Source organism: Salvia hispanica, chromosome 6, assembly GCF_023119035.1.
Source record: "Salvia hispanica cultivar TCC Black 2014 chromosome 6, UniMelb_Shisp_WGS_1.0, whole genome shotgun sequence".
Lineage (NCBI taxonomy): Eukaryota > Viridiplantae > Streptophyta > Magnoliopsida > Lamiales > Lamiaceae > Salvia > Salvia hispanica.
This window is the reverse complement of record NC_062970.1, coordinates 12,665,351-12,680,915: the sequence shown is the minus strand read 5'-3', so window position 1 is coordinate 12,680,915 and position 15,565 is coordinate 12,665,351. Positions and strand designations below refer to the sequence as shown.

The 15,565-nt window shown below is 35.6% G+C and overlaps 2 protein-coding genes across 3 annotated transcripts; both read left to right on the top strand.

Moving 5' to 3' along the window:
* The first annotated feature begins 1,033 nt into the window (after positions 1-1,033).
* On the top strand, positions 1,034-2,133 carry LOC125195838 (snakin-1-like). Its single transcript, XM_048094095.1, has 4 exons — positions 1,034-1,130; positions 1,213-1,269; positions 1,410-1,446; positions 1,829-2,133. Exons 1-4 carry the CDS (start codon positions 1,077-1,079, stop codon positions 2,104-2,106), a joined length of 426 nt encoding a protein of 141 aa, XP_047950052.1. The 5' UTR covers positions 1,034-1,076; the 3' UTR covers positions 2,107-2,133.
* Positions 2,134-4,517: 2,384 nt separating this feature from the next.
* LOC125192072 lies at positions 4,518-6,109 on the top strand. 2 transcript variants are annotated; one of them, XM_048089526.1, is made up of 3 exons: positions 4,518-4,996; positions 5,746-5,791; positions 5,899-6,109. In XM_048089526.1, the coding sequence occupies exons 1-3, from the start codon at positions 4,857-4,859 to the stop codon at positions 6,070-6,072; spliced, it is 360 nt and encodes a 119-aa protein (XP_047945483.1). In that variant the 5' UTR covers positions 4,518-4,856; the 3' UTR covers positions 6,073-6,109. The 2 variants fall into 2 exon arrangements, 1 of the variants encoding a protein (XP_047945483.1); XR_007171298.1 differs by lacking the exon at positions 4,518-4,996 and having other exon boundaries at positions 5,357-5,821.
* Positions 6,110-15,565: the final 9,456 nt, after the last annotated feature.

Below are 15,565 nucleotides of genomic sequence, written 5' to 3'. Positions count from 1 at the left end.
AGTATAGCATGCGAGAAGAGTATAGTTTCCACTTTTCCAGCATAATTAGTTTGTAAATAAAATACGAAAACAACACCGGCTACTTGTTATCTTTATTATTGGTATTGAATTTGAATCCATTCAAAACACAATTCTTTTCCAAATAATATTAATGTCGTGATTTGATTTTATATTCTTGAAATGCCACTTTCATATATAGGTTCATTCATTAAGAGAGAGTCTTTATCTTCCTTTTTTTCTCTTTCTTTATTTGATGTTAGTTGGGAGAATTAAATGATCTGTATATAAAGATCACATTCAATTTAATTATGAATGCCAACTAAGCACAAAACCATAAAAACACTCATTATTCTCCTGAGTAATAAGCCATCAACTACTCACAAGTCACTGCATTATCCAACAAGATTAGTAGTAACTGCGTGCATGGGTTGTTAAAAAAACTACACTCAAGTAAATAATTATAGCTGATTTTTTGGTTTTGGTATCACGATATGTTGTCAGCATATTCAAATGCCCAGCTGGTTTGGTTAAAGTTGGCTGATATATTATCATTTTGTCACCTCAGCTACCTACACTTACCTGTTACTGATAGATCAATCATTTCTGATAAAGTGTGTATAATAAATTACAGGTCCCTCAAAAAATTAAATCAATTTTAAATAAAACAAATCAAAAGTAAATATTTGAAGATTTTTATAAGTGAATTACAATGGTATATTTTCCATTCATTTCTCCTTTATAAAAGTATAATTATACACATGAATAAAAGAGGAATAAATATTTTATTAATGTATTGTCAGAGTTTATAGAGATAATCTTATCTCTAGCACCGCCCCTAATCAGAGTAATTATATACTGTATCTAGCTTCAGATATAATGTGAGTTTGAATTAAATCATTAATATTGTGACACATGCCAATATCAAACTAATCTTCCAAATATGCAGCTATGCATGTATTTGTTGGAATTAATTTTTTCCATAGGGGCAGCAGTGTCAAAATAAAACAAATGTCTCTATAAATTCACAACTAACTGGACTTCATAACACTAAAAACTCTCATTGCAGAAAAGAATTGATGGCTTCTAAACTGGTGTTTGCACTCATCTTCTCACTCTTCTTGGTTTCCCAGGTTTTTATTGTTTTACCTTTTGAAAAATAGAGTATTGCTAAAAAGATGCTTGCGAGTTCAAATCTTTCCATTTTTCATGCAGGTTTCATCTGATTTAAAGAAGGATGAAGAGTCCAGCCATGTCAGCCAAGCATTACATGTAGTTCCAACACTTAATTTTTTACTTTCATTTTTTTAAATATGTAGTAATTTTTTGCTAAATATGGCATGAACGTAGATAATAGATCTGAATTAATTGTTTATCCATTTTGCTATTAATTTGGTTTGTTTTTTCTTTAGGTTTTCAGCAGAGGAGACGGAAAACTAATGCGTGCTGGTAAGTTATATTAGTAACTATTATTACTTCATTTCACATTATTAAACATCAATTGTGCCTTAACTTTAAAATTTAAATAGTTATTATATGTACAAGTTAGTTAATGCACTATATTGCGTAGAAGAAACATAAACTGGAAAATGTGGTAAAAGTTAAAAGTACAATAGTCAGGCTATTTATGGTGAGTTTTTTTCCTTTGTACTTTATCGTGTCATTTTGACTGAAATCATTAACTTACAATTTATCGTATTATTTTTACTTCTCCTTTAATATTAAGAGAAGTAAAAATCATTCACCTTGAATTAATATAGTTCATGATATATCTAGTGTTGATAGTTTGCTACTTATCATGCCTTTGAATTGTTATCATTGATTATTATAGTTCAAGACATCTCGAAGTATTTCAAAGGTCGGCTGCTATCTCAAGGCCTCGCCCTTGCCCCGGCTCCAGCCCCGAACCCTAGCCACGGGATAGACTGTGGCGGGCTATGCAAGAAGCGGTGCAGCCTCCACTCAAGGCAAAATACATGCTTGAGGGCATGTGGAACTTGTTGTGCTAGGTGCAAATGTGTGCCCCCAGGGACCTTTGGTAATAGAGAAATGTGTGGAACATGTTACACTAATATGACCACCCATGGAAATAAAAGCAAGTGCCCATAATCAATTAATATGGGACCCTATTTTGCAGCTGGATTTTTCTGTGTTTAAATGTAGTAGTATTAGACTATGGGGAGTGATCAATTGCTAACTCATCATTTAATTGTTAACTACAACTAATTTAAGGCCACGTGATTTTAAAAAACATGTGGTCTATAATTTGCCACGTGTAATTTTCGTTTTTATTAATTAAATCGAAAAAAATAAAAAAAAAACGCCAAATTAGGGTTTTGGATGAAAATGTCAATATATTGTTTCAAAAATATCAACACAATGCTTTGAGAATGTCAACACAAATTTAGGATTGACATTGTATATGCTTTATATTGACATATTATCTTAGCTTGTATTGACATTAGCCTGTGTACGAAAAATATGAAAATTCTAGATTTTTTTTTTTCAAATTTTGACGTCGTAACATATGCATGTAGTATATCGTTGGAATCCTTATAAAATTATCTTTAATTTGATATATGTTATATGAATTTAAAGTTTTGAGATTTCTTTTAAAAGTTAGTTATAACTAACTTGACATTAATACCCCTATTGATTTTTATTGGAATTAATCCTATAGCTTTATTGACGTTTTTTGTTGATCGTATTGACATTTTGTGGTTAATGATTTAGGCCTTTAATTTGAATATCTAATGGCTATTATTGAGTTGTAGTTAGCAATTAAGCATTGAGTTAGCAATATAACACTTCCCATTAGACTATTAGGTTATGTTTTGTGGGAGTACTATTTTGTTTGGATTCAATAAAATTATTATTATTTATTACTGCTGCTGCTGCTGCTATTATTATTATTATTATTATTATTATTATTATTATTATTATTATTATTATTAAATGCTTCGATTACTAAATGTATGATTGAGGTGGGGTTATTAAATGCTTCGATTATTTTTTATGAATCAAAGCTGAATAAGGTAGATAGTATGTTGTGGCTAAATCTGTGAAAGTTTCTAATTAATTGTCGAGAAGGGATATGGCCACTTTGAATTAATTTCGTACTACCAAATAATAGGCGTGGGTTACAAATTATTTTTCGATATCGATATCGACATGCATATCAGGAAATGATAGTAGATATATAGAGCTGTACTTGGCCCATGCTAGTGAGCGTAGCTATTTCGTGACTAAACAAATCTCAAACATCAAGGGACAACATAAAAAGGATGAAATCACTCAAATCAAAAGTATCAAAGGCATATGGGTACATAGTCAAAACGTGATCAGAGTAACAAGACTAAGTTCAAAGCTTGCTAGTACATAATTCTAGGTTTTTGCAGCGGAAGAGTCCAAGACAAAATAGCACGTATGAAGACATGCTACTTTGGGCTACCTAACTACTTATTTAATATGCTTGTCCCAACACCTTCGCCTGCTCGTCCACGTTCAACCTGCACATTTGAAAATAACATGCAGGGCTGAGTATTTGATATACTCAGTGGGCACATTGCCAAAAATGGTTCTATCTTTAATTGTCATTGCCACAGTTGAGTGATCACGGGGTTTTACTTAAAGGACCCGAGTCACTAAATACTTTTCCTTTAGTAAAGATTTTGATTGCGCAATCACGTAACATAGATATACCATATCTGAACCTTGTGTGAACCGGGAATGTGGCCACATTCCACGACGGTCACTGGACCGGCCAACCCCTTTTGTTAGCTCACGATCCCCTTATGTGTACACTAGTCCGAGTAGGGTTTGCGGCCCTACTGGGACCCGAATTCGATTTAACTTGATTTGGCATAGCCAAGCAGATAGGTAATCATAAAACAAAACATGGCATGACAACATACTTGAGCAAAGAATCACATTTTCATACTAGAAACACGTTTTAAAAGAATGCCCACCTCAAAAGCTAAAGCTCCTTCCGGAAATTCCTTAACTTGGTCTTAGATGACGTTCGAAGACGTCCCTTTAGGAAATAAAAAGATACTTAATTAGATTTTTGAGATATCCATTAAGCTTAGACATGAATGCATCCTAAGTGCGATGATCATTTTATTCTTCCTTTAAATTTTCTAGAAGAGTCCTAGAATTTTTGAATATTAATTAAATCAGTAGATTTAATTAAATTAGTAAAATTATTCACTTAACTAGAGGGTGCTACCTCCCATGCCATTTATTTAAACATACTAAAAATTTGGCTCGAGGTCTAAATACTCGTTAGCGTATCGTAATTTCTTAAAATTAATCATTTGAGCACTCTTGCTAATTTCCGGAAAAATTAGACTTATCTTCGTGGAATTAATTTGCGGACTATTAATTAATCCATAACATATGAAAGCCCATGATTTAAATAAATTCTTAGTCCATACTTTAATTAATTGGTGGCCCAAACTATTACTAAAGAGGCCCAAAAAAAATTAAGGGAGGCCCAAAACAAAGAAAAGAAGACTTTCCCCTCTTCTCTCTGTCTCTACCTCATCTTCGCAACCCAACTCAAACCCTATTTCAAATTTTCTCTTCTCCCTCGGCGGTGCCGCCGCCTCACCAGGTCGCCGGATCGCCGCCGGCTTCAGCTCCTCGGCGGCATGGAGTCGCCGATCGTTGGTGCTAGCGAGTCTCGCCGTCGCACGAGGTTCCGGAAACGGCGCCTCTATCCAACGCCGCCATCCGCCTCCGGCGGCGTCCCTCTCTGTCTTGCTCACTCCGCCGCCGCTGCTGCTCGCGCGGTGGCTCGCCGTCGCGGCCCTCCATCTATCTCTCTCCTATTCCCAAATCGGTAATTCCCCATACCGATGAAACCGAGGAGCAGCGCCTCCTTCCTCGTCTCCGGCTGCTCGACGGCAGACCCACCGCCGCCTGTCGTCATCCGCCGCTGCCTCCTTCTCACGCCTTCCGTTGACGTCGCGCCACCGACGGACAACCTCGTTCTAAGCTAAGCTTTCTGACTTCTATTACTTATCTTGATTCGCGGTTTTTATTTGGCAAGGCTAGGTAGAAATGATTCATGACTATTAGTGATGTTCAAGCTTGATATTGTGAGAGTTCGATTATTGTCCATTAAATTGGTTTGTAGCAGAGGCTTTATGTTGGTTCTTGGCAGAAAAATTTAGTTAAACTGGAATAAATCTTTACATAGATATGCTACACTACTCCTTCCTGACTGTAATAGTTTGGCTAAGGCATTGGCTCATGAAGATCATATCCTTGGCTATTGGTGTTGTTCCTATGACTTCCTAAGTGATCCTACATTTGTGATTCTAAGTTCTAGAATTGATCATGTGGTTGTTCTATATGATGACATGAAAAACTTGATTGGGAGAAAGGGGGTGGAGGTGCTTACCTCTCGGTATCACGGCTGCTTCGAGAAAATCTGCTTTTGGTCTCGGTTTTCCTCCCTCTCAAGCTTGCTACTGCTTGTTCTTAGTTTTCACTAGAGTTTTGCTGAAATTTGTGATGTGTAGGAGGGTGTTCAAAGGTGGTGTGGGGGGGGCTTTTTATGGCTGAACTCTTGATGTACTATGGGGGGGATTAATTGGGGTTGTTACTCTATTTTGTTCCCATCTTGCAGAGGATCTCCTTTGACTATGATTCTGCAGTAGGATATACTTGAGAGATGGCTTTATTTGAGTACTTAGTACATGGATATTAATTGTTACTTGTTTGATGTGGCTGTGAGAACAGGTGCTGCATCGGTGAGGGCTTGCAGGCTGGACTTGCCCCTTTTTGGGTAAGTCCTTGGTCTTCATAGGGAAAGAAGGTTGTTTCTTCCCCTCTATAAGTATTCCATTAATTACTCTTGTCTCATGGCCCTTAAAACTTGTTTTTAACTTGCAGGTGAGAGAGAAATCTCGGCTGCTACCTGGCTGCACCGCGAGCGGGCCTGGAGTTGATGTCTGGGCCGACGGCTGCTCGAAACGGGCCCTAAATTGGGCCTGGAGAAAAGGCCCGAAATGCACTCCATATTTTTTTCATTTTCCTTTCCTTGTTTATCTTTCTTTGGGGACTTAATCCGTGTAATCTATTTTATTAGTTGTTCATTAATTAAGCTTTGTTCCAAAAATTGTAGTATTTGAAAATTAGTTGTTCGCTTATTGTTTTCGCAAATTTCTATTCGAAAATTCGTGATATTTTACAATGTAAAGTCCAAATGTTTAGTTCATTTGATTACTTTAGCTTTTACTTGTAACTAAAAGAATTAAATCTCATAACAAGGGCTCGAGTTCCAATAACTCTTCATGGACGGAGAACTTCACATCCTTAGTTCGTTCTAAAACAAAACGAAATCGATATCGACATGCATATCAGGAAATGATAGTAGATATATAGAGCTGTACTTGGCCCATCTCATTCTCAGATAGGTAGTCTTATATATAGTACTAGTATTTTCGTTTGGATAGTCAATTTTATAGTTTTATTGGTAATTTTGTGTTATATATCGTTTGTCGCCAATTACAAAGATATCTTTGTAATTGGGCTGAAAATGAAAATGAAAATGCGGAATAATTGATGCTTTTGCATCAAACGTGGAAAACTTACCAAGTATTTTCTCAACATTAAGGTTTCGATGGAGAACTAATACATATTCTTATCAATTTAATTCAGTGTTAATTCTCATAATTTTCTAAGCATGCCTTAAGTGTTTTATATATATCAAATTATCACTTAGTGTTTTAGCATGCTTAATGGACTGAATACAAGGATAGTAATAACATACCATCACGTCATCAACATAAAGAAAAAGAAAAAAAAAAGGTACAGTACTGTTCATGTTTTTAGAATATAAACAATGATAAAAAAAAATCCTTTTAATAAATTAAGACTGCGTACATTGATCAAATTTTAAATTCAACTGCATAGCAAGAGCACTTATCACAGGGGAGTTTTGGGAATAATCACATAAATGCTTATTGATAATATAAAAAGATTTTTCTAATATACTTACTATATTATTAAATTTAAATATTGAGTCATGTAACCTAAATGAAATATTAATACTATTACTCTTCATTTTTGTTATGATTAACTATCCACTAATGGCATTCATTGCCACTTACCCACTAACCTATTATTACGTGAGAGTCTTATACGTAGACAATCTTTTCCATTTTTTGCAGCAAATGTGGTTTGGTCTTCTCCTCTTAAAGTGGTTTCTGCTGTCAAGTATGTTTCATTCATAAGATAGTCATGGATGAATAATTTGCATTATGATGTTATACAATTTTCGAATAGTATTTCAAACTTATTGTGTTTCGTCTTATTGACTTCTGTTTTATTGATGATGATCTATAATCATGTATATATCATCCTCTCTAATTACATTTTTGTTGCACTTTGGATGCATGTTATATACAAAATAAATAAAGGAAAATTTTTACGAAAAGATTTGAACCCGTGACCTCAAGGTTATGAGCCTTGCGAGCTACCAAACTGCATCCGAACCCCCTTTACTTGTAGGAGTGCATCTTGGATAGTATTTCTGCCCTGGTGGATTTCTCTCTCATTTACTAAAAGTATGGAATCTTGGATTTAAATTTTTTTTTCTAAAAGTCCAGTCATAGTAGAGATCTTTTTTTAGTTTATTCTGCAGCAGCAAATGCTAGTTGATAGCCCCGGTCTTGAAAACCGGTATAGTCTGCAGTGTGTGTTTTCGTCTTATTGACTTCTGTTTTATTGATGATGATCTATAATCATGTATATATCATCCTCTCTAATTACATTTTTGTTGCACTTTGGATGCATGTTATATGCTCGGCTGCAGTACTACCTCAGGAGAAAAGTACGTCAACCTCTAATCTTTTGATCGATTTGGCTATCTTCTAATATATTTATACATTATTTTTATTGACATGTATTTGTGATTGATCTTTTGTAGTATAGATCGAAAAGTGATTTAAATGATATGTGATTTGTGTGCAATTTTTAGTTTATAAACTTATTTGATTTTATGAGTTTTTATTGGTACAATAAATTGCTTTTGTATAAATTTGTGATTTTAGAACTTTAAAAAATAATATTGTTTCTTATTTTGTATATGTGAATTCACAGTTTTGAATTAATACAAATAGAAAATCAAACATTTCGGTACCTTTTGGAGTAAAAAAGTAATCATGAATTTGATTATACCTTAATTTGATTAGGACATCCACAATGGGGCGGAGGATGCGACGTCCTAAGCCCCGCCCTATGCGCTGCCACATCAGCATTTTATCCTCCGCCCCTTCCACCAGCAATGGGGCGGACTATAGCCCGCCCTAAGCCACGCCCTAAGCATTTTATCTATTATTTGAATATTTAAATACTTCAAAATTTGGAAAAAAAACTTCATTTCATTAAAATTAAAATATTTACAATGCGAAATAAAAAAACTAAAAATTCTCAACGGCGGTTGCGGTTCCAAACTTCTTCAATCATGTCGGTCATGAAATGAGTATGGTCTTGTTGGTTGAAGAGATGTGAAATTGGAGTGTGTGAAATAGTAGAGAATTGTGGTGTTTAAATAAGAAAAAAATTTGGAAAAAAAACGCTGCGGCGATGCATCGTCCATCCGCATCGTCGCCCCACTTGTGGATGCTCTGCCATACCTTAATTGGAAACTACACATGATATTTTAAAGTTCACGGATCGTTTACGTGCAAAACGTATAATTCAATGACCATTTTCTTATTAATATTGTCTATTTTATCAATTTATAATTTTTTCATTTATTCAATAATCTTTAAGTTAGATAATATAATTAAATTAATCCACTCTAATAAAATGAAATAGCCAAAATCGGCATTGATTTTTAAAACCTTACAACAAGCAATGACCAATATCCTAAAACATATGGAATCACAAAAATTTAGAACATTTAAGGGTGATAAAATATACTCCACGTGCGGCGCTGCGTGAGCATCGCCCATGGCCTGCCGAGTGATCAGGAGACGAGGCTAGAATTTCTTGTGAATGCGCGACAGAAGCTATGTCTCCTTCTGCCGCAAGGATATTTAGGCAACGGTGTACTTTACTTGAGGTCAGCGTTGGATTACTTGGAGATATATTTGGGGAAAGTCCAAAGCATTGTTCGTAGCCTAAGCTATGTGAATTGTACATATTTTGAGATAACCAACTGGAGTAGGCTTCCATTCTATGAAGTGGATTTTGAATGGGGGAAGCCTGTTTTTGTCGGACCTGACGGAGGTCTCTATGAAGGGGATAGTGATAATATACGGGCCCCCTTCATTTTGAGGATCGGCAAACATAACACTATCCCCTTCATAGAGACCTCCATCAGGTCCGACAAAAACAGGCTTCCCCAATCCAAAATTCTCTACCTTTTTCATTTCTACTTTATTCTTCCTTTACCTAATTCTCGCTTAACACAATTTTTTCTTAAATCGCGTTTCGAAAATAAATGCCTACTATAGAAATATAAGTCAAATTTATTACGACACCAAAATATATATATACTTCATGACATAATTCAAGTACTAATAAAATAAAATCAATAAATAAAAGAGGAGAAACAAAATTCAAAATTAATTCAATATATTAATTCGTAAGGTTTAATCTCATCGCTCATTTTAAAATATAAGGGTGCAGATTTGGTCTTAATTTTAGATTATAATGCTATATATAAGCAATAGGACCCGGGGTTATTAAATACTTCGATTATTTTTATGAATCAAAGTTGAATAAGGTATATAAATATGCGTGGTTAAATCCATGAAAGTTTTTAATTACTGCCGACAAAGGACATGGCCACTTTGAAAATAATTTCATAAATCCATGAAAGTTTTTAATTACTGTCGACAAGGGAAATGTCCACTTTGAAAATAATTTCATACTAGTACCAAATAATGGGCGTGGGTTACTATTTTTGGGTATCGACATATCAGGAAATGATAGTGGACAGAGCTGTACTTGGCCCATCGATCGGGAATTTTGAAAATTATAGTTTTAATGGTAATTTTGTGTTAATGTTTGTCGCCAATTACAAAGATATCTGTATGACTCTATAGTTTATTTATAAGTAGTTACATAAGAAGTTCATTAAATAGTTCATATTTCAAATTAATTTTATATTCACATGATAAGCTAGCTCGAGGGGACCATTCATTGGATGTGACTACTGACTTCTCATAAAAATAGGATGATTTGCCTTTAATGCCCGTTTTATGAAACTGAATTTAATTTTGATATTTCACCAATTTTTGCTCAATTCAACCTTATAGAGTCTCTATCATGTTATATGAATTGTAGCAATACCAAAGTCACCAACATTAGTGTGTGAGATGCCCCTTTTATCTCTCTCTATTATTGCACCCGTTGTCACCGTTATTCTAACTTCCTAATATCTTTGTTCTATATTTTTCCCTATTTCTACACTGGAACGGTTAAATTAATTAAATTGGGGCTTGCCAAATTGAGAAGTTAAAATATGGTGAAGAATTAATTTATTGCAGGGATTTAATACAAAAGAGAATCTATGAACGTATGTTATGGAATTGCAACTAGGAGAAAAATTGACGAGGAGTGAATTTATTAAATGCGTTTGTATGTGATAAAAATTGTGTAGATGACTTTTGAATATCATAGAAAAATAAGAATTGGTAAGAAGGAATAGACACAACCTTTATACTAGTAGTACAAAATTAGAACAGTGGAAGAAAGAAGAAAATCCGTGTTGATGGAAAGGAAAAAATTTCAAATTAGAAGAAGAGGGAACTACATAAATGGTACTCGATCTTTCACTTTCGCATATAAATGATACCTAATTTTTATTTTATATCTTTTTTGGTACCCCGTGACAATATAACACTAGGTACCAAATACTTATACTCCCTCTGTCCCACGTTACTTGAGTCATTTCTTTTTTGCACTCATTTTGAAAAAATAATAATAAATAGTTAAAGTGAAGAGAAAGAAAAGTAAGAGAGAGAATAATGTAGAGAAGACTCTTAACTATAGTATTCTCTTTTTTACTTTATTTTTTCTCCACTTTAACTATTTATTATTATTTTTTCAAAACGAGTGTGAAAAAGAAGTGACTCAAGTAACGTGGGACGGAGGGAGTATTATTTTTTGGTTATGAATGACATTTTTGGAAATTTCAATTAAAATAGTACCATGATTTTTTTCTTCCTTTCTTATTTCTTTTTAGTTTTTTATACATACGTCTCTAATTGCATTCATAATAATAATCAAGAATAAAACACCTAATTAAATTAATTATTTAAAATAATTAAATTAATTGAATATTTTTTATTAAATTATTTTATACTCATTTTAGGGTTGAAACACCTAACCAAAAATATTCGAACTCTTTACATCATTATCAATACAACTCACTCAACCTGCACAATTTTAAACCATATATAGGGCTAAGTACTTGGTGCACTCAATAAACTCATGCCGAAAATACATTTTTATAAAAATATTTAAATTTCACTATTGAGTGACCTCAAGATTTTAACTTTGAAAATCTGAAACACTAAAATGTCTAATTGCATCATCATCATCATCATTCTATATCTGAACTATACATGACAGGGAATGTACTATGTTCCGCCACTAGACCAGCCAACTCAAAAGATGGAGCACGATCTACCATCGGTGTAAGCTCACCTCACACCCAAACCCTAATTCGATTACAATAAATGGAAAACGCTACTACAAATAGGTTCCATGCATCTAAACAAAACACGGTATGATAAACATACTCCACATCACCTTTTACATCAAAATATAAATACGACAGTCCCAGTTAAAAAACATAGCTCGCCTCATTTGCTTACTTCCTCAATTTGACTTTCCATTCCGACTTTAAAATAGTCTGCAAAAATCACTTTTCTTGAAAGAAACATAACAGACAAAAATCAGACTTTAAGAAATTATTTTTTAAAAAAACAAAGCACACATCCTATGTAATATTCATTTTATCCTTCGATCTTTTTTAGAAAATTCTAAAATTTTTTGTAGTTTATAAGAACATCATCTCCATCCTTCTATTAATTTTTTTCTGGCTGTTTGAGATGTCGCGGCGGATATTCGCGCCCTCCGTTTGACGCTTGACAGCTTCAACACTTCAATTAGCCCAACCAATCATTGTTGAACTTAACCAGTATTTAATTAATCCAGCCCAAACCATGTTCTTCACATATATACCGGCCCGCTAAATTAATTAAAACAAAGGCTTCCACTTTCACATTGTTGGTTCAATCTTCTACCAAAAAGTTGGCCTAAACTACAGTCCCCATTTATTTGATTAAGAGGCCCATATAAAAAAAAGCAGCCCAATGTTATTAAAAAAAAAGAAAACCCAGTCTCCCAACTGTTTTTTCTTCATCATGCAGTCCCAAATCATGATAGTATCCCACTTCAAATTATTAAACAGCTCAATCAAGAGTGATAATATATGCTCCTACAAGTAGATGATTTAATGATAACAACCAATTTTGTGTAGTACAACTCTCAAATTTTAGACACGAGGCATGAATCATCGTTATATAGCAGCTTTTGAAATCGTTTCATTGGGTATTGGTGCAGTGTGATCGCAAGCAACGCGCCTCCTTCATTTTGAGGATCAGCAAACAGAAAACTCTTCCCTTCGAAGATAGCTCCGCCAGGTCCGATGAAAACAGGTTTCCCCCATCCGAAATCCGCTTCATAGAACGGCAGCCTAACCCCGAAATTGGGGCTTTTCACGTTGTTTTGGCTGCGAATTATGCCTTCCACATTCCCCATATGCAACTCCAAGTAATCCAAAGAAGACCTCATGTTAATTGTCTTGATTGGGTTTATCAATTTTCGGCAGTATTGAATTTTATACTACTATTGTCAGGGATTGGGCGCCGATATGATCACCGAACAATAAAGAAAACGAAAACAAGACAACACAACTCGATTTTACGTGGTTCGGTATAAACCTACATCAACGGGAAAGGTTTGGATCTCGATTGTATTACTCACTGCAGTTTACACTCTCAAAGATGAACTACAAAGAATCAAGAAGAAGACTAAGATTACAACACACTCAAGATACTAACCTCTCTGCTCTATCGACGAATTCTCTTCCTTTCTCTCTTTGGGTATAAAACTCTCTCTCTTTTAACCGGAAGTTGAAGCTTCCTTTTTATATCTTCACAGCTGGAAAAGGCTTCTGTTGTAACTAACTCTCTTAGCATTAATCCAGTGAGCTATCGCACACGTGAGCTACCATGCACCTTAGTACACACCATACGTTGCATGACCATTATAACTCACAATCTCCACCTTGCTTGAGTATCATTGTTTGATGACTGCACCTCAATAAAAGTATCATCCTTGTTGACACAAGGCATCAGTTTCTCATTAAAATCCACATCTCTGCTCACTAATAACTTTTGGTTCCCACTCTCAGTACACCACAATCTGTAGGCCTTGCACCCAGGTTGGTAGCCCAGAAATATGCACCTTTGTGCTCTTGCATCCAATTTTCCTTGCTTGATGTGAGCATATGCTCTACAACCAAAAGGTTCGAGCTTAGTATAGTCAGGCAAAGCTCCATTCCACCTTGCTTCTGGAATATCAAAATCTATTGCAGAGGAGGGGCTTCTGTTGATTAAATAGGCAGCTGTGGAAACTGCCTCTCCCCAGAACTTCTTATCAACTCCAGAGGCTAATAGCATACACCCCACCCTCTCCATAATAGTCCTATTCATCCTCTCTGCAATGCCATTTTGTTGAGGGTTTCTAGGAGCAGTTCTGTGCCTCTGAATCCCTTTCAACTTGCAGAAATTATCAAAGTCAGAGGATAGGTACTCCAACCCATTATCTGTCCTTAGGCATTTCAGAGTAGTACCCCTTCTCTTTCAACCATTGTGTGCCATTCTTTGAAGATCTTGGAGGCCTCAGACTTTTCTTTAAGTATTTGGACCCACAACTTTCCCGAATAGTCATCAATGATGCTTATGAAGTACTTGCCTCCATTGAATGTGGCTGGCTGGGATGGACCCCAGATATCACTGTGAGCATACTCCAATATTGATTTTGACTTATGCTTACCCTTAGGAAATGGTTGCTTCTTGCTCTTACCCATTATGCACTGCTCACAACTCTTTAAATCTGCAGAATCATCATGATTAAAGATCTCTTGTTTTACTAAGACTTTCATGCCTTTCTGCCCCAGATGTCCTAACCTTGAATGCCACAGTTCGAAATCACTGACTCCTCTTTCAACACTATAGCCATTCCCTGCAATAACCTCTGCATCTAGGTAGTATAGGGTCTGCTTCCTCATAGCTTTCATAACTACTGCTCTTCCAAGATAGATTTCTATCTGATCATCTTGGCTTCTAAAACCATAGCCCTTTGACTGCAAGACTCCCAAAGAGACAAGATTCCTTTTAATTTCAGGAATGAATCTAACATTAGTAAGCAAGACCACAGAGCCAGATGCTAATTTTAATCTGATAGAGCCCATTCCTCTAATAGCACAGGTCTGATTATTTCCAAGAACTACTGATCCAGTTGAGGGTTTAAACTCTTGAAACCATTCATGATTAGAACAAATATGAAAACTACACCCTGAATCTACTATCCAACATTCACTAATAGATCCACCCAAGACATTAAGAATGTGCATATTTTGTTCATCTTGAACTAGATCAGTCGTACCTGGTGTTGCTCCTTCAGTGGCATTCTGCTTCCTTTTCCATGCGAAGCAATTCCTTTTGATGTGCCCTGGTTTCTTGCAATAGTGGCAGCTCCTTGTCTCCTTCTTTTGGGCTTTATCGGCATCATGAGACTCCTTGTTGAAGCCTCCTTTCTGCTTCCCTTTTCCCTTCCGTTTCTTGACATTCAATACTTCCTCAGATCCAATAGGGAGAGAGCTACTTTGCCTCTGAAAATCCTTGGTCTTGAGGGCTGTTTGAACTTCAAGCAATGTGATGGGTTTATCTCTTCCATACAGCAGAGCATCCTTCAACTGCTCATAGGAAGATGGTAGAGCATTGAGGAGGACAATTGCTTTATCCTCATCTTCCAATTTTACTTCAACATTCTCCAGATCGTCCACAAACTTTGCAAACTGATCGAGCTACTCACTTAAAGACTTATTCTCCACAAATCTGTAATTGTAGAGCTGTTGCTTCAAATACAATCGGTTAGCTAGGGATTCTACCATGTAGAGCTCCTCGAGCTTCTTCCACACCGCACACGCAGTCTTCTCATGCGCCACTTCTCTCAAGACTTTATCATCAAGACTCAAGAATATTGCGCTACGTGCCTTCCTCAGAATTTCTTGGCGCTTCCCCGTAGCCTTATCATCATCTTCTTTCGCCTCGAGCGCCTCATCTAGACCTTGATGGATCAGCAAGGATTCCATCTTCATTCTCCAGAGACCAAAATCCGATTTTCCATCGAACTTCTCGGCATCGTATCGCGCCATCGACATTCCCACAGACGACGCCATTTTGTTAGGGATTGGGCATCGATATGATCACCGAACAATAAAGAAAACGAAAACAAGACAACACAACTC

Excerpts from the sequence above, each read along its gene's own strand:
- LOC125195838 (XM_048094095.1), top strand. The coding sequence starts at position 1,077 with ATGGCTTCTAAACTGGTGTTTGCACTCATCTTCTCACTCTTCTTGGTT. Across the intron at positions 1,131-1,212 it reads CACTCTTCTTGGTTTCCCAG|GTTTCATCTGATTTAAAGAA; the intron begins GTTTTTATTGTT and ends TTTTTCATGCAG. Across the intron at positions 1,270-1,409 it reads ATGTCAGCCAAGCATTACAT|GTTTTCAGCAGAGGAGACGG; the intron begins GTAGTTCCAACA and ends TTTTTTCTTTAG.
- LOC125192072 (XM_048089526.1), top strand. The coding sequence starts at position 4,857 with ATGAAACCGAGGAGCAGCGCCTCCTTCCTCGTCTCCGGCTGCTCGACG. Across the intron at positions 4,997-5,745 it reads ACGGACAACCTCGTTCTAAG|GTGCTGCATCGGTGAGGGCT; the intron begins CTAAGCTTTCTG and ends CTGTGAGAACAG. Across the intron at positions 5,792-5,898 it reads CTGGACTTGCCCCTTTTTGG|GTGAGAGAGAAATCTCGGCT; the intron begins GTAAGTCCTTGG and ends TTTAACTTGCAG.